At 40.0% G+C, this 18,104-nt stretch overlaps 1 protein-coding gene and 1 long non-coding RNA gene across 5 annotated transcripts in view; one reads left to right on the forward strand and one right to left on the reverse strand.

Moving 5' to 3' along the window:
- Window positions 1-525: 525 nt before the first annotated feature.
- si:dkey-191g9.5 (rap1 GTPase-GDP dissociation stimulator 1-B) overlaps window positions 526-18,104 on the reverse strand; it is a 33,467-nt gene continuing 15,888 nt past the window's right edge. Inside the window, exons 11-14 of one of the 3 annotated variants that reach the window (XM_063492057.1) lie at window positions 17,587-17,726; window positions 17,330-17,456; window positions 12,935-13,022; window positions 526-5,025 (exon numbers count right to left, since the gene is read on the reverse strand). In XM_063492057.1, the coding sequence (XP_063348127.1) occupies window positions 4,974-5,025; window positions 12,935-13,022; window positions 17,330-17,456; window positions 17,587-17,726 (407 nt within the window). In that variant the 3' untranslated portion in view covers window positions 526-4,973. Of the gene's footprint in view, window positions 5,026-12,893; window positions 13,023-17,329; window positions 17,457-17,586; window positions 17,727-18,104 lie in introns of all 3 variants that reach the window. The other 2 variants (XM_063492056.1, XM_063492058.1) reach the window with 2 other exon arrangements.
- On the forward strand, window positions 6,447-10,556 carry LOC134640332 (uncharacterized). Of its 2 annotated transcripts, XR_010095453.2 has the most exons (4): window positions 6,447-6,947; window positions 8,692-8,802; window positions 9,404-9,676; window positions 10,197-10,556. It is a non-coding gene; the product is annotated as an uncharacterized LOC134640332 (long non-coding RNA). The 2 variants fall into 2 exon arrangements; XR_010095452.2 differs by lacking the exon at window positions 10,197-10,556 and having other exon boundaries at window positions 6,470-6,947; window positions 9,404-9,823.

The following is an 18,104-nucleotide window of genomic DNA, read 5'->3' on the forward strand; positions in this document are numbered from 1 at the left end:
ATCAAGCCGAGAACGCGAAAAAGTCCCGGATGTGTTAACGGATCCGCCCGTTTCATCGAGCATGCATCGGTGTGGACTTGGGACAGCTATATATCCCAGAATGCATTTCGTCCAAAACTCAACAGCGGACTCCCGGCACATCGTTTCCACCAACCACTGGAATGTGAAGCGCCTTGAGTCAACTGTTGTTGTGATGTGGTGCTTTATAAATAAAGCTGAATTGAATGTTGAAATGTCAGACAATGTGCTTAGCCATAGATGAAAGCAGTGTATGTAACAGTATAGATCTGTCAGCAAAGCTTCATCTGTATGTTCAGTGTGAAACATTTTCTGGCTGGCCACTTCAGAGACATGGATCATTTCACACCAGCCAAAGAGTTGTTTCTGTTCAAAGACAGTTTTCAATTCTGATATTTTCTTAGATTTCAGACTTTTAAAGAATTTTACAATGTGTGTTTTTGTTGTTGTTGTTTTGCCTAAAACCCATAATATGACTGAAACAAATTACACCGTAGAAACAAAATAGAGGAAGACACTGTATAACTTTATTGTTTTCACTCTAGAACAAAGCTTCTAAAAGGCCAAAAAAAATGCCCTCCCTATAAATACAGATCTGTTCACAAATGTTGAGTGATTTGTAGTTACATCCAGAACATACTTTCACACAAATATTACATTAAACATCACAGCAAAAGTGTGCTTCACGCCCATCAGCACATTATCACTTTATGTTGTACAGAACACACATGCTAGCCACTTCCCCAAAATGATCCAGCTACAGATGCACACTGAAAAAGTGTTGCTACTACATAAGAATGATTGTTTAGTTTATATACAAATGTTAAAAAGTGCAGTGTAACGAATACCTTCTTCACATTATGCTTCCTTTAAAATGAAGTGTAGGTATGGATATTGCTGTTATGCTTGAGCCCCATTTGTCTGTTGAGTAATCTGTAAAATTCAAAACATGGATGAGAGTAAATTCATTTAGACAGCGCCAAATCACAACAACAGTCGCCTCAAGGTACTTTATATTGTAAGGTAGACCCTACAAGAATGCATAACAGTGGCATTGTCCAACAGGCAGTTCATTTGTTGTGTATATACATATATACATATACATACTTTTTTTTTTTTATGTATATATATATATATATATATATATGTATATATATACACATATATATATATATACATATATATATATATATACATATACATATTTTATTCTACAAATGCATCCATTTGAAATAAAATGATTTGGATCTTTCTTTTTTTTTTAACTATATATAAATGTTTCTGTAACACTGAGTGGTGTTAGCATTGGCAGACGATACTAGAGCTGTGTTGCTGATAGAACGTTGCCATTGTGCTCTGGGAAATGCTACCTTCACGTCACATTACTTTTTTTATTCTAATTTTTCTAGTTACAAAAACATGACATGACCACTAGGAAGTCTTCAATCGTAGAGCTTTTCTATAAGTCATACAACATGACTGCAATCCTAAATATGTTAAGTGCTTCAGCCAGCACTGTGACATGACACAAACAAAACAGCGACAAATTCAAGTAAAAACCAACATTAAATGTCCTGGTATAGTTTTGCCATGGTCATCAAAGACCATGAGTACCGGAAAGTGGACAGGGAGGAACGCTGGTTTGAGCGGGGAATCAAGGAGGACATTTATGTGAAAAGGGAAAGACCATCAAGGGTACATCTGTCCCTATAAGGAGCTTGGAAAGAAAAGCATCTGGACTCGGTCTTCAAGAAACTTAAAGAAGTCCAGACGTTTTTCTTTCCAAGCTCCCTAGACTACGATAACCTGGATGACCTGAGAACCTTCACAGACATCTGTCACCATCTTACAATGCTGTGATTGCAGACATTCCCCAACTCTCTGTGAATGGTACTCATGGTCTTCGATCAGTGGTTGTTGATCAATGGTCATGACAATTTGCACATCAGTGATCAAGAAACTGACCTCACAGCCCATTGTTCATCAGTGGTGCTGGTTTCAGTCATTATACAAATGTTACTGTTTCTAAGACTGGGGAAACCAGCAGTCAGCTGAGACTGAAGAAGTCACCTGGATGAGTTTCTCAGACTAAAAAACATGCTACGTCCTGAGGAACAGAATCAACTATCCTTACTTCGATGATTGAGCATGCATCAAGACATGTTCATCTGGGTCTTTAACTTACGATATAGAGCGCCTTGAGGAAACTCTCAGTTGGTGCTATATAAATAAAACTATGTTGAGTAGATAAATGTGATCTTTCAGAAACACCTCATACCCAGAGGCTATGTTCTCAGATTCTTTCTTTGTTGCTGTTATTTGTATGTTCATCATTTACATCTGTTGCAGTTCTTATTGGAAGGGTATATGCCATAAAGCAAGTTTATGAACACCCTTTTAATGTTTGAGTCCACTCATCAGAATATCACTGGTGATTGACAGACAGCCTGGTTTGAAGTGGTGGTAGCTGATAGGCTTATTATAAAACGTAATCTGTGTCATCTTCAACAGGTTCAACCTATCAGAAAATAAATAGAAACATCACCTCACCTGCCACAATACAGACAAACCAGAGCATCGCACATTCACTTGTACATCACAATCTTAGTAAAGCGCTATATAAATACAGGCCATTTACCATTTATTTACCATTTATCCAGTAGGTCGTTTTGTTACTGGAGTAATTAAAATAAAACTACTTTAGGTCAAACAATATTGCTCAGAATAATCACACTTCATATCACCAGCATGGCAAAAAAAGTTCCTTGATATAGTCAAAGTTTCTTTTAATCAGTGATCCAAACACACGTCACTTCTTTACCTTTGGGATATTAAGAAAAAGGTCAATTTGTTTGGTAAACTATTCTGGCTGCATATTCAATAACATCCTATCCATCCATTTTCTAATGATTTCCCAATTTAGGGCCGTGGTGGGTGTGAGCCTATCCCACATATGTTGAGAAGCGGGGTACACCCTGAACAGGTCGCCAGGGCTAACACACAGAGACAGACAACTACGCACACGACCTGTGGCCAAATTAGAAGTGGCAGTTATCTAACAGCAGGATTCTCACTCTCCATACTTGGCAAAGCTGGCTGGTCAACCTGTTGAGGAATTACCCCTCCCTGTTCAGAAGCCTCCAGAGGAGCCCAGCAAAGGTTTTCTTTGCTTTCTCACTGAAATTTTTACCTGACTTCAATATTTTCATTCTTGGTGATTTTATGATTGGTCCCCTTTAGTATCTGCTCACCAGCACATGCGTAGGTCATACGAGCTGAGACACTTGATTTGGTTCTTTTACTTGTCAAATCTGTGTGTATCTGCAACGCTGAGGATGCTACTTTCTCTCAACACGTGCCAGCACTTTTTAAAATCAATGTTACTGAAGTAAGAGTCGCGACCATGCTGCACTCTCTTCCCTAATCAAATTGAACATTGTTGATCAGTTGGCTTCGCCCATTTGCAGAATATGTGCTGAAGTGTGAAGCTCTATCTCTACATTCTTTTAACGCTGTCTGCACTGCTGTCCTTTGAGGTCATACCGCCTTAAATGAAGGGCACTCAGTGCAGGAGAGCTTCCAGAGTCTTATGAAATTTTAACAAACATCAGGAGGCTGTCAAGGCCTCAATAACACAAATACTTTCTGATGAATTCTGCTCTTCACTGGTGTATGTACTCAGTCTGAGCATGTTTCACTTCCCGCCCTAACCAGCACTGTCGGCAGCTTAAAGCCTCATCTGTTCATCAATTTTGAGAATTATAAATACTTGGTTTTTGTTCACCCAAAGACAGTCGTCTTCTCATCAGCTTTCTTGGCTTCAGACTAGTTCCAGTTTATTGTCTCATTTTTCCCAGTGCATTTCTTTCATTTAATATGATAATTTCTACATTATTACTTATCTCTGCGTCAGGCTGGGGACCTGTCCAGGGTGTACCCCACCCCACCACCCCCCACCCCGAGTATTTAAATTGTTCTTAAATTATTTGTACTGTTTACTGACATCCTACTTCCTGTGCAGCACTTGGATTAGATTAGAAGCCTGGAATCGCCTTCTGTAAGGCAACACAGAAAGAGCTTCCACTGCACCACTGTGATGCTCACATTCAGTAATATTCAATTACACTTTATATAATATTAACATATATTATAATAAAATCTTTGCCAATGACCTGGTACTGAAGTTACAAATATTAGCACTGAGGTTTTATTCGTAACTTTGTCTGCACATGTGCCTCCATCAGGTGGCTCTTAGTAAATTTCTCCATCCACCCACTTTGGTCCAGAGTACTGTAAAACTTGGTACACCTAACGTGTGTTCTCCAGTTAACTTTACCTGCCCTCTTACCCTTTCTTTTTGCTATCTTTGTGAAATGTCTACAATGTTTCTAGTCATAGTACATGACTGCCTGAGACTGGATACTTTTTCTGTGGCTATTCATTCAGTCGTTACCTTTGAGCCCCATATGCACACTCATAGCAGACCATCTGATTCATAAATGTGCAGCAGAACACGCTGCAAATATACCCGAGGCTGTGCTGATACGACTCTTAGGCAATCTCATTACTACTACAGGAAAACCTAAATAAATGAGCTTAGATGATGTCTGAATTGTGCAGTGTAAATATAATGTTTCTTCTTTTAAACAAAAGAGCAAATCAAACGAGCAACTCAAATACTCCTATAATCTGTTGCCTGCCACACATGCACACACCGGGACTAAAAAGGGCCCTTAATTTTTACAGAACAGGTGACAAGAAGCCAGTTCAATACTTTGCAATATTTGTGCAGTAAAATATCTGTCATTTAAGTATGCCACTGAACAAGCTCGATAAATCCATACAGCTGATGGGTCCCCTGTTGCTGCAGGATGCTGGTTTAGCTGGTGTCACCCAGGATGGTCAGTATGGAGCTGGCCTGTGAGGCAAGTTTACTGCTGCTATGATCTGTGAGTTTACTGATGCTTTCCTTCATATTCACAGAGTTCAACTCCTCCTTCATGACACCTAGAGCACACAAGAATAGAAAGAAAAGAGAAAAGTAAGAGATTTATTGAAATAGAGATCAAATTATGCAGATGCACTGTACCGTATTCTCTGATCTTCATTGGGTGTACAGTAGATGTTGTGTTCTTTAGAGCTTGGTTTGATGACATTACACACCTGAGTCATTCTAAATCAGGAAAATCTGTGAAACGCTCAAACCTGGCTCCCTAAGAATGAGCAATTTTTCTACAATAATGCTGCCATTCTACGAAAATCGTTACAAGTCTCTGAAATACCTGAGGATGCATGAAAATTCTGCACCAAATTTGTCATTAAATGTCAATGTAAACAAACTATTACTACTGGAAATTCAGAAAACCTAATATCTAATATAATCATTTTTAATTGTCCGAAATTTGCAGCCTTCGTGTCCTGTTACTATTAACATCGCTAGCTGAAACACAAAACTGAGAGACACTTGTGATGTTGTCATGGTCCCTGGGTCTTAGATGCAGGGGTTGAAGGTTTTTGTCTTCATTAGGATTCTTTATGGTTTATTCTTGTTATTTAAGTCTTCTGTTAAATTAATCATGACTTTAGGTTTATAATTACTTTCTCTCTGTGTTATTTGTCTTCTTCCCTCTTGGACACTGACTGTCTCAGTCTCCCCTTGTCCATTGTTGTCCCACATAGCTTTGTATCTCCTAGTTCTGGTTTCCCTGTGCTTCCTGGGTGATTGCTGCTCAGTGTCTCCTGAGCAGAGGTTGATCAGTAACGCAAGTAACGTGTTACTGTAATCCAATTACTTTTTTCAAGTAACGAGTAAAGTAAAGAATCGCTATTGTAAAAAAGTAATTATATTCCTGTTACTTTCCCGTAAGCACGCTGCGTTACTAAACCGTGATTTTGTTTGTGAGAGTGTCTCATGACAGTGACGTACGAGTGTGCGACGTCTGTGGCAGCAACAGACGCATGCAGATCAACAATGGATAATATGAAGTGATGCAGGAAGTACGACCATGCAGCGTTTACAGCGTGGATGTACTTACATTACTTTAAGTTTTATTCTGTAAAAAGTGACAAAAACATTAGCATCCGCTGTTCACTCTGCGTGGGAAGAAAACTTCTTTTTACAGCGAAAAATTAAACTTCAAATCTGAGCAAGCAGCACCCGCCCCACTCCTGCTGAACAGGTGAACACAGATTTATATGGAAGAAATATAGTGTCATCAGAATCCAACTATTTTTAGACATTGAATTTATAACACTGAATTTTTATCCTCCAAATTTCCCTGCAAAAAATATTCACCTGCAAAAATTCGCCTGCAAAAAATTCACCTGCAAAAATTCACCTGCAAAAATTCACCTGCAAAAAATTCAACTGCAAAAATTCACCTGCAAAAAATTCACCTGCAAAAATTCACCTGCAAAAATTCACCTGCAAAAAATTCAACTGCAAAAATTCACCTGCAAAAAATTCACCTGCAAAAATTCACCTGCAAAAAATTCACCTGCAAAAATTCACCTGCAAAAATTCAACTGCAAAAATTCACCTGCAAAAATTCAACTGCAAAAATTCACCTGCAAAAGTGATGACCTTAAATGACCCAAGCCAGAGCAATCAGCACTAGATCGAGTCGAGCGGCTCTCAGCCAATTAAATTACGCTGTTTGATCACATGACATGTTAGCCGGCAGTGTCTTCTGAAAAGAGAGCTGTTTAGAGGTGAGTGATTAAGTTTTTCTCCTAAATAGAGATCATTACAGAACGCCTAGTCCTACTTAAAATACCATTCATTTTTCTTTTATTTTATCATCTACTCGAACTGAGGAAAACGTTTGACTAACTCAAAGAAAAGTTCCGCGCCTCCCCTGCCTGTCTGCAGAGGCAGTTTTGAATTCAGGAGCGGCATGATGGCAGCGGCAAACCCTGGCGGTTCTCCGGTAAGTATATTATGTTTTGTCTTCAAGTTTGTCTTTTGAAACGTTAATTTTATTTAAATCCGTTGGTCACGTATAAGGTACACAGACGGGGTCTTTGCTCAACTCGTCTGATGCGTGTCTCACTAAGCGCTACATGCTAGCATCCTGCTAACCGAGCTAACCTTTACATGCTGTGCTCTACAAAATAGGATACTCGGTACAAAACCATACTCCGCAGATATTGATAGATAGACGAACACTGCAAATATAATGTGGGAAACGAGAACGGCATTGGGTTAAGGGGTAAAATACACCATGAATAAAGCCATAGAGTGAATGGCTGCCATGGTTGCAGAACGGCCTGATTTAATGACAAGAATGGGGAAGAGTGAGGAGAAGTGAACCAACCAAAGCCACAAAACACGGTCAGACAAGGCGGGAATAGGGCAGTGATATGTCCGTCAGTATGAAGTTGGTGTGTGCTTTGGTGAACAAAAACTCGAGACCCGTAGCAGGAAGATGGGAGACTCGTGTTTCACTGGAATAGTGGTGAATTAAAACATCATTTGTTAGGGAAATTTAGGTGTAAATGCATCCATACAGGCGAGACAGAGGCAGACCAGGCAGTGAAGAAAACAATTCAAACATTAGAAATATTAAAACGGAAATATGGGATTAATATAACATACAATTAGGGAAAATTAAAGGAACACAATGTAAATTATACTGTAAAGTCATTAAAACAGCATAACCTGATTAAAAGAAACATGTAATTGGGTAGGATGGTGATGATGATGATGATGATAATAATAATAATAATATTAAAAAAACATGTACAAGATGGGCATGTATACTTGTACCCAGAATTTAACAACTATAAAGTTGTGGCATGCCAGTACCTTACCCCATCCATTATATCCACACTTTCAGAAAAGGATATGGTCAATATCTTTACAAATACTATCTAAACTTAAACAGATAGCATAAGTTAAACGGGATATTCCCTCTGCGCTCTCCTAGAGTGAATACATCAAATTAAACAAATAAGTAGTCTATGGCATTTAAAAGTGGTTACCTACAATTCTGAAATGATAATACTAATTCTTATTGATGATGATATTGTATTTGAAATCCTGGTGTAACACTGAACCCGACATCATAAAATGATTACCCTTGTAATGTCAGGGAGCTACAACCAAGGAGGGAAAATATTACTATCTCACCCCTTGTATCCAATTACATAACAGCACTGCTTAGTAAAGGTGTTGAATTAGCTGGGTCGCTCAGTTTGGGGAAAATTGTGGGGAGCCTGCAAGGGCCTCAACTTCTCCATTCCCACAATGTGCAACAAATGGGCACAGCTGATCTTCAAGATTGGAACATCGGCCAATTACTTCCAACTTTAACGTGTTTTTGCAAAAGTATTCTTAAAATTGTCTCTTTACACAGATCATAATGATACAAGATGGCACTTGTGTAATTTCCTATAAATTCAATAAATCTAAATAATTGTTATCAACCCGGTAAATCCTGAAAAATGTTTTAACAGCTGTGTTAAATTAAACTTCATACTGACACATGCTGGAAAGTGCATTCATGAGACAATTCATGTTTTATGCCTTCTAGAGCAGTAGCAATCAAAGACTTTAAGGATTCTTTTACATTTTTTAAAAACACTCTGATTAAGGCATAAGTTGTTCTTTATCATCAGATCTAAGTTTGTTTAAAGCTTCGAATGTTTTGGGGTACTCTTCTTTGTTTTCAGGGTTCGTGGCAACCACGGATGGGAAAATGTGGAGGTTGCACGGCTGATGTTTACTGTTCGTGGCACAGGAAGAGGCAGTTTCATTTCAGGAATGAGTGTGCACAATCAAAGGTTTGTTCTCATAAAATACTGTCAACCTCAAATGTTTCTGACATAAGATGGAAGGTGTTGCAGCTTTATTTCCATTATTTAAAAATACATAAACATTTAAAGGGTATAGCTTTATGAAAAAAGTTTTATAGTAATATGTCTTTAGAGAACAGTGCCCTATCCAGCAGGATATATTGTCTGATATGTGTCAGGTGTTTTTTGTTTTGTTTTGTTTTTTGTTGTTGTTGTTGTTTCTTTCAATTTCCATTATTTACCCCTCAAGGAAGAAAATATTGGACAGGTCCTACAAACCCCAAAGAGCCTTCAGGACTCTGCCCTATTTTTAGTTATTCACACACCTTTTCCAGTCTGTTACTTCCTTCCAAGAATGTTCATTCTGTGTTAATGGTCTGGTTGTCATCTCATGTATTGCCACTGATCATCACAACCCTTTTGGCACCTTTTAAGTGATATGCCTGGGTCCTTCCTACATGCCCTGATAATGTATTATTACTGTTGTCATGCACACATTTCATGTAGGGTTAGAAACAAGCAGGGAATTTCTCATACACACCAAAGAAAGGCCATACCTAATTTAAATATTTTTTATATATTATTTCAGAATAGAGCGACTGTGGGGAGACCTCTGGGTGGCCGTTACATGCATTTACTACGATGTTCTTCACAACCCTGAGGAAGAAGGCCTTCTTGACATTTCAAATGCTGCACACCTCTTTTGCTGCCATTACATCTTTCTTCCTCGACTAGAGGATAATTTTAATACATTTTGCAGTGGATGGGACAACCATCCACTGCGAACAGAAAACAACATGAGTCCCCCAACCAGCTGTGGGAGTTGGGTCACAGATATTACCCTGTTCCAGAAAACACACAGGTAAAGGTGCACATTTTTAGTACTCATTGATTCTCTTACAGAGAATGTGATGATTTTATGGATAATTAAAGTCAGTCATATATCCACAAACACAACAAGCTGAAAGTCAGTGATGCTGCTCGGTTTGCAGTCCTGAATATCACGGCACAAGCAGGATTCACTGCACTGTTAATGTTAGCTATGTTATATTGCTGCCTCTGTTCGGTGGTGTCGAGCCAAACGGACTTTAACGTGTGTTTGAACGAGCTGACGGTTCACTCGTTAAGCTGAAAGAAAGATGCTTTAATCACAGGAGTCACACATGTGTCCACTGTACCATCTGGGAACTCTTCTTGTTTAGCACTCGTAATAACACAAACACTAAATCCTCCTTCTCTTGTGCTGTTTTGTAGCAGTGTATACACCTGAGACTGTCACCTGTCTGTCTGTCCTGCACTCTCTCTCTGTTTCTTTCTCTCTGATTGTGTAATAAAAGTATGAATATGTATTTATAAGTTACACTTGTGTTTGAATCCTGCAGCTTATCACACATTTGATTTCCATGTGTGACGACTGCAAGTGTCCAGAGTGAGGACAGACTGAGGGACCCACTGCTGCACATCATCTGTGAGGCTTTGCACCCCTGATGATCCACCAGGACAAACTCAGCAGTGTGTGAGGAAGAGGAGGAGGAAGAGCCAGCAGCAGCTGACAGATGGAGAGAATAGACAGACTGTTCCCTGTTTGTGAAGGACTGCTAGGAAAGTTTAAAATAACTAATTGTCTGTCCTGAATCAGTCTTATTAGGTAATGTTCAAATAATGTTATCATTCCAGTGTTTTCAGTGTGGGAGAAAGTACTCAGGGCCTTCAAGTTACACACTATGAAAGGCAGCAACAAGTTTAATATTCAGAAACCTAAAGTATGTATCAGCAGCAGAATGGAGCTAAAAATAAATGTTTGTTTCAGTTCTATGAAGCTTTGAGTATTTTGGATTAGTAGTACTGCTGTGTTTGTTGCATCATATTGCTGTAATTGTTTATATGCTTTATATACTCAGAGGTAAGTTGATCTATAGTGTTACATCATATTCTATAAGGATGTTATGTGTTTGTGTATTTTCTGCCCAGTTTGACCCATTTAGCAGAAGTCAGCCTGTTTAAGGCTCTGATATCTATTCTGTATGACTTAAAGCAGTTATGACATGGTCTGATTTTCTCACCCAATAAAGGAATATTTCATATATCAGTCTACTCTTCATTCTATCAGCAACAGTTATCACAGCTCGTACATTTTCTTTTTACACATATATGTGAGCATTGAGCCAAATTTAGTAATGCCAACATATCAAACGAACAACATTTGTCTCTTATATATAATACATATACACTGTCAAACATATTTGTCTTTGAGTGAAGATTTAAGGTGATAGGACTTATAAATAACTGGAACTTGAATCTTTACTGAAGCTCAGTGTTAGACACAGAGTTCACTCACATGAATTTCACTCACATGTGCTGTACCAGTGTACCTGCACATGTGATGTGACAATAGAAGTGATTTGATTTGAGAGTTCAAACTCACTGCTGTAATAACTTATAATGATTAATATAATAACTATAATATTGGCCATATCATATTTACACTGACTTTAGTCTCATGAACAACATTGGCTAATTGTTATTTACTAGCTAATCCTAAATGACTGTTCAGTACAGATATGAAGGCCAACAATCATGTTTTACAGTCCTGTGGTCTCAGCCTCAGATACTTATTAAATCACACAAAGCTCGTGTAGAAACAAACACACAAAATATGTTCTCCTTCATTTCTGTCAAACAAAGCTGTATGAAACGTTTCCAGCGGTTGGTGTTGTGGTTGCTAGGCAACCTGGGCAGCGCGACGGAGGCTAGACCGTCCCATTTCACGAGCCTCGCACTTCCGGCCTTAGCGGTCTTTGAGTACGCGGCCCTTGAGGATCGTTGAGGCTGCGTACTTTAAGGCTGCAGACCCTGAATTGGGATACAGCCTTAATCCCTCACCTCTAAACAGCTATCTTCTAGGAGACACACTGCTGGCTAACGATGTCATGTGATCAAACAGCGTAATTTAATTGGCTGAGAGCCGCTCGACTCGATCTAGTGCTGATTGCTCTGGCTTGGGTCATTTAAGGTCATCACTTTTGCAGGTGAATTTTTGCAGTTGAATTTTTGCAGGTGAATTTTTTGCAGGTGAATTTTTGCAGGTGAATTTTTTGCAGGTGAATTTTTGCAGTTGAATTTTTTGCAGGTGAATTTTTGCAGGTGAATTTTTTGCAGGTGAATTTTTGCAGTTGAATTTTTTGCAGGTGAATTTTTGCAGGTGAATTTTTTGCAGGCGAATTTTTGCAGGTGAATATTTTTTGCAGGGAAATTTGGAGGATAAAAATTCAGTGTTATAAATTCAATGTCTAAAAATAGTTGGATTCTGATGACACTATATTTCTTCCATAGATTTAAGAGCGACAGGACTCAGTGCTGCTGAATCTTTGATTTTATTTATTTTCTGCTGTGTTTTCTTGCATCTATTTGAAAGAGTTATATTTTATATGCTGGAATATGCAGACAATAGGTTTAAATGTTAGAGAATTTCTTCAAGTCAAAGACAGTTGTATATAATTTAATGTTTGCTTGATGCAATGTGCATCAAGTTAAAAGATTAAAACTAATAAAACAAGTTTTAAAAAGAGACTTTTTCACTTGATTACATTTTATATGATGGATTATACAGACAACATCGAATTGGGCTGAAAGGTCTGTTGCTTCATTATGTATTTAGGTTGTGTATCATGTTTTTGAAAAGTAACTAAGTAATAAAATAACTAATTACTTTTGAAAAGAAGTAACCAGTAAAGTAACGGGGATTACGTTCTTGGAGAAGTAATCAGTAATTAGTAACTAATTATTATTTTCAAGTAACTTGACCAACACTGAGCTCTTTACTTCCCAGCTTTCACGCGTCTTCTTTTTTTTCTTAGGGTCTCCATATTTCATACTTCCTGTAACCTGCCTGCTGTGATTTAATCTCTGTGACACTGAGCTGTAAGCTGATAGGTGCACATGAATCATTTACTTTCAGCTAGGTTTGCTTGTTGCATTTTTGTGGCTCCTTTGACACTGACATCACAGCTTTATCATTCTACATCCATTGGACAGAATTATTGCAATTTCTATGTGTTGCTTTAAAATCAGACACATACTGGAGTTAGCCAGGCTGCAAATGAGACCTAAAGCACTGAACTTGACCTCGACCGCTCCCACAGGATCCTCCAACATCTTCTTCAGCATGGGTAACAGGTCTGCCTCCCGAAATGGATCCTTCATAGACTCTGCATTGTTTACAGACATGCAAAAATAGGTAAACATATATTCTTTGATGTACATCATCTCTGTTCAGTACTGACATCATATCTCTTGATTTGTCAAACATCTTGTATTTTGCTAAATTGCAACAGGTCATTATTGTGTTATTGTTGAAAGTCTGTCATTCTTGCATTGTTTTTCTGTTCTCTTGGCACAATACAAGATTTTATGTATTGCTGATCTGTGGAACCAGCGCTCAGTGGCACCTCTCTCTCTCTAAGGGGGAGCCAGGATCCCTCCCAGGCTTCTAGACTTCTGATTGGCCAACATTTCACACAGTTAGGATCTGGCATGTTCTTGACAGCGTTTGACTTTGGTTTTAGCATTTACATGTGGATGGAGATGTGTTTTCAAAAGTGCACGTGTGGACAGGATTTAAAAAAACAAAACAAAAACGGAAAATCTCCATTTTCAGAAATACCCGTGTGCACGTGGCCTTAGATGAGTTGGTTGAGTGTGACTAATAACTCCGTCATAAGGAGATAGTTAACATGGAGATGAGTCTTTTTCCACTTACGTTCAGATATTCTGCACTCTCTTCTTTGGTGGCGAATATGATCACTGATCCAGGGGGAGGAATTTGTAACTTGGACTAATCTGAACTTTAACAGTCCGACATGATGCAGAATTGGTGAGCATACATTATTCAACCAATTAATTAAGTCACTGATATCTGAAAAGGTAGTTGTTGATGCAGTAAGGTCAGAGAGCAGAAAACTGAGCTGCTGAGTGCTCATTAAAGATGCAAGGTGTAATAGTTTTTCTCCGGGAAGACAACACTCGATGCAAAACGGTGTCTAACATTATACATTTGTGATCAGACGTGTACAAAGTGTTTATAGATAAGCCAAAAGTAAAAACTGTATCCAGTGTGTGGCCACCACATGTTGCACTAAATTAAACGCCTTTGCAATGTTAAGAAATTCTGTGGTAGTGCAGTTAGAGGCATCATGAATATGTAAAGTAAAGTCAGCTACCAAGACAATTTTATCAAAATTAACAATAACAGATTAAAGTAGAATTAATTTAAGAAATTATTGCAGGTTTGGGAGTTGATAGATTACAATATACAACAAACTGTTTAAATAGTTCAGGGCGTTTGAGGAATGATGTGAAATTGTCCACATAGGCAATGTTTTTATTCCTGCAGCACCCCTTGAACCAAATGTGCAGGTGGTCAACAGCTGAAGAGCAGTCAGAGTAATATCCTTCACACAGGCCCCAGGATAGCAAAAGGTACGGCCACCAAGCATCGCCAAGTGTTGAACCATAGAGGTGGGTAGAATCGGCCTTGAGGAGGTGGTCGATGATGAGCAGTTCAGGGGCATGACCGCATGTGAGCTCCAAGATGCAGCTGTGGCAGCAGCAGCGACAATAGTAGTAGTACCTGGCAGAGAAAAACGGCAATGCCTGTGTGGCAGGTCTGTGGCGCCACTGCAGGGAGGCTGACACAATGGAGCTGCAGCAGCTCATCACGCCTCCTCTGCATTTAAGTCTGTACTGGATCCTGACTGGGTAGTTGTTGTTGTGTATGTGTGGCTGGCAGCTGAAAAGCTGCAGCCGAGTGCAAAAGAAACGACAACTGAGAATAAAGAACAGTGTTTAAAAGTGTAGTGGTCGGGTCTGCCATGCGTCTGCTACAGCCTGGTTTCTGGAGGAGGGAGATGGCTAGGCATCTGTGCTGGAGCCAGGCAGCCTGGAGGAGTGTTGAAGTGGCGAGAAAGTCTGGGGGTGACACAGCTGTGGCAGCCAATCCAGTGCTGAGCAGGCCATGAGAAGGAGGAGCATGTTGAGGAGTGAAATTGGACCAGCATCCCTGTTGGGCAGCCATCCCATCTTCATTGTCCAAACGGTCCCCATTATCGTTGGGCTGAGCAAGGGGCATCTCTCCAGTAGCCACGGATGCAAAAGCATCATCCTGCTCTGGAGCAGACGGCCCATTAGAACTTAAGAGGTCCCCCACAGAAGACTATGTTTTAACTGTGAGGGAGACCACAGACAGCCATGGCTTGAGGACAGAAAAAACTGACAGACAGGCTAAAAACAAAGTCAGCCTTGGTAGAAGACGAACCATGAAGGAGGCTTCATGGTGTGTTGATTAGCAGTGGTTGCACCGTTAAAGTTGTAAAGGATGTCAAGCAGAAATTACAGTTTCAACAGCATTAAAGATTTAGTAAATCCAGAAAAAACTTTAGAAGCCAGCAAAATATGGTTTGAAAGACAGAGAAAAACAGCACAGAGGCACTAATCATAGCAGCACAGGAACAAGCCCTGAGCACTAGATCCACAGAGGCTGGGGTCTATCACACCAGGCAAGACCCCAGTGTAAAGCTGCCCCTGAGACAATCCAGCACATAACAGCAGGGTGCAAGATGCTAGCAGGCAGGGCATACATGGAACACCATAACCATAGTGTACAGAAACATCTGTGCTGAATATGGCCTGGAGATCCTCAGGTCAAAATGGGAGACGCCCCCTGGTTTTGAATGACCAAGCTAAGATACTGTGGGATTTCCAGGTACAGACGGACAAGCTGGTGATGGCTGACCAACCAGACTTATTAGTGGTGGAGAGGCAGAGGAAGATGGGTACAGCAAATCAGGAAAAAGGAACACAAGAAGCTGGAGAAACACCAAGGGCTGACAGAGGGGCTCGAGAAGATGTGGAGGGTGAATGTAACTGTGGCTCCTGCACTCAGGGCAGTGACCGCCAAACTGGGTGAGTGGCTCCAACAAATCCCAAGAATGAGTTCCGAGATCCTGTCCAGAGGAATCCTCAAGCTCCTGGGAATCTGGTGGAGGACCCGTGTGTGTGTAACATACAACCTGCCGGTTATGGTAAAATATTTTAAAATCCTGGGTGGGTGTACATGGGCTGGTGGTGTTTTGACGTTTCAATTATGAGGTCATTCTATGTACAACATATTTATGTGAGCCCCATACTACTGTGATACTCTACACATCACTCACTTCCACAGACACCAAATTACAACTTGTTGTGAACACTAATAGACAGTGTTGGGGAGTAACGGAATACATGTACCGCCGTTACGTATTTAAAATACAAAATATGAGTAACTGTATTCCGTTACAGTTACGGTTTAAAAAGGTGGTATTTAGAATACAGTTACTTTGTTGAAATAAATGGATTACACGGCGGTACTTTCCTGTTTCATATTGTGGCGGGTCAGGACTGTTTGGGTTTGTTTGACAGCTACGATCTGTTGTTCCAGGCGGCAGCGTTACAGTTGCCATGGTTACAGGGTGAAGCGCGCTCTCTGGGACTGTGTGTTTCCTGGGTGAGAGAGCGCCTTTTTGTTGTTGTTGTTGTGCTAAGCTAAAAGGCAGAATGCTACAGGCACAGCCCTAAAGAATGTAGCATCATGGGCAGTGTAGTCCGTGCTGCAGGGAGAATGGACTGGCATACCCGTTATGTGTCTGTGAGCGAGGGAGGGAGAAAAAGGCGAGTTGTCATCGAGCAGAAACGGGAGCTGGAAGCATGTAGCAGCCAAGAAGAGTGCCTGACGAGCCCATTTGTAAGTAAGCTATTAAGACTCGACTGTACACTGTGTTCGTGTTTTCCTCCGAAACAATAAGTTCCGTTGGAGCAGCCTTTCAACGCCTCTCTCTGTCTAAAACTTGACCCAGACAGCAAAGTAAAGCTAGTTTTCGGCTATGAGCCCGACACGAACCCGACGTATTAGCCAGATGTCCCTTTACTACGGTTCGGAGCCGCAGACCTTCAGTAATAGTAATAAATCACAGCAATAGTACATTCATGTAGTTGTAAAAAGCATGATAATATATTAAGTAATCCAAAGTATTCAGAATACGTTACTGTCATTGAGTAAAGTAACGGAATACGTTACAAAATACATTTTGGAGCATGTAATCTGTAATCTGTAGTGGAATACATTTTAAAAGTAACCTTCCCAACACTGCTAATAGAGTGCCAGGCTCTTCCTTTGATACACCAAATAATTCAAAGTCACTTCCAGACGAGACCAAACTAGTGTCTGATAGTTTGTATTTTTTTAACCAAAGCCAGTGTTGGAACGCCCACGTTCCCAAATATATTCCAGAGTAATTGCTCATTCCTAACTGGAGAACACTTCGTAGTAACACTTTGGATCCTTCTAGGATTAAGAAGCGCTGCAGAGCTGTCTTGGGCCATCAGAAATTTCAGGCCCAACAGACTCGTGAAGCTTGAGAGATCTCACTAGAACTACACTCTGAAATGTCTGATAAAGCCGAAGAACTTGAAATTGCTTTACCAATGTCAATGGCACTTGCAATTGCCAGGGCAACCAGGGCTTCATTCTGCATGATGACATGTTCACTTGATGCCATAGAAATAAGATGCCGAATTCCATTGGCTCTGGCTACCTCACGGACAACTTCCTGTTAAAGAGAGAAAATCAGCCGATCAGACTGATAGTAAGTGAACATCTGACAAAGTGAGTTTGATAACCAACACAAATACATTTGAATTTAAACAGAAAAACATTCCCAGTAGAATAATCTGACTCACAGAGTTCTGACTATGTCTGATGAGAGCAGCCAGCAGGCGACTGGCTTCTCCTCTGACTCCTGCATGATCTTTGGCTTCGCACCACTCCATGATCCGATCCAGTAGGTCAGCATCTCTCCCCAGCACTAGCGCAGCTTCCTCTGACACACAGTGTAGCAGAGGGTAGAACACGTTTGTTTTGACAACGATTAATAAAGACTGCCAGCTGTACATGGGGGGGAAAAGATGTCCTGTGTATTACATTAATCGGAGTGAAGCATGAAATTTTGGTGGGTCTCCTCATATGAAATGTAATTTTGATCCTTGCACAACTCTTCTGTTGAATTAACGTCAGGTGTAAGGTGTATTCTTTTTGCAGACCAGTGCTTTTCCTTTGTTGTTCAGGGCTGTGTTGATGATGGGCTCGTGGATACCTTCACATTTTCGGCCTGGATGGAGGTTTACATACTTTCATTTCATATTTTCATTTAATTTCTTTAAACGGGCTTTCTGTTTCAGACGTGTGAAAATCTGGTAAT

This window comes from Pelmatolapia mariae, linkage group LG13 (genome assembly GCF_036321145.2).
Source record: "Pelmatolapia mariae isolate MD_Pm_ZW linkage group LG13, Pm_UMD_F_2, whole genome shotgun sequence".
Lineage (NCBI taxonomy): Eukaryota > Metazoa > Chordata > Actinopteri > Cichliformes > Cichlidae > Pelmatolapia > Pelmatolapia mariae.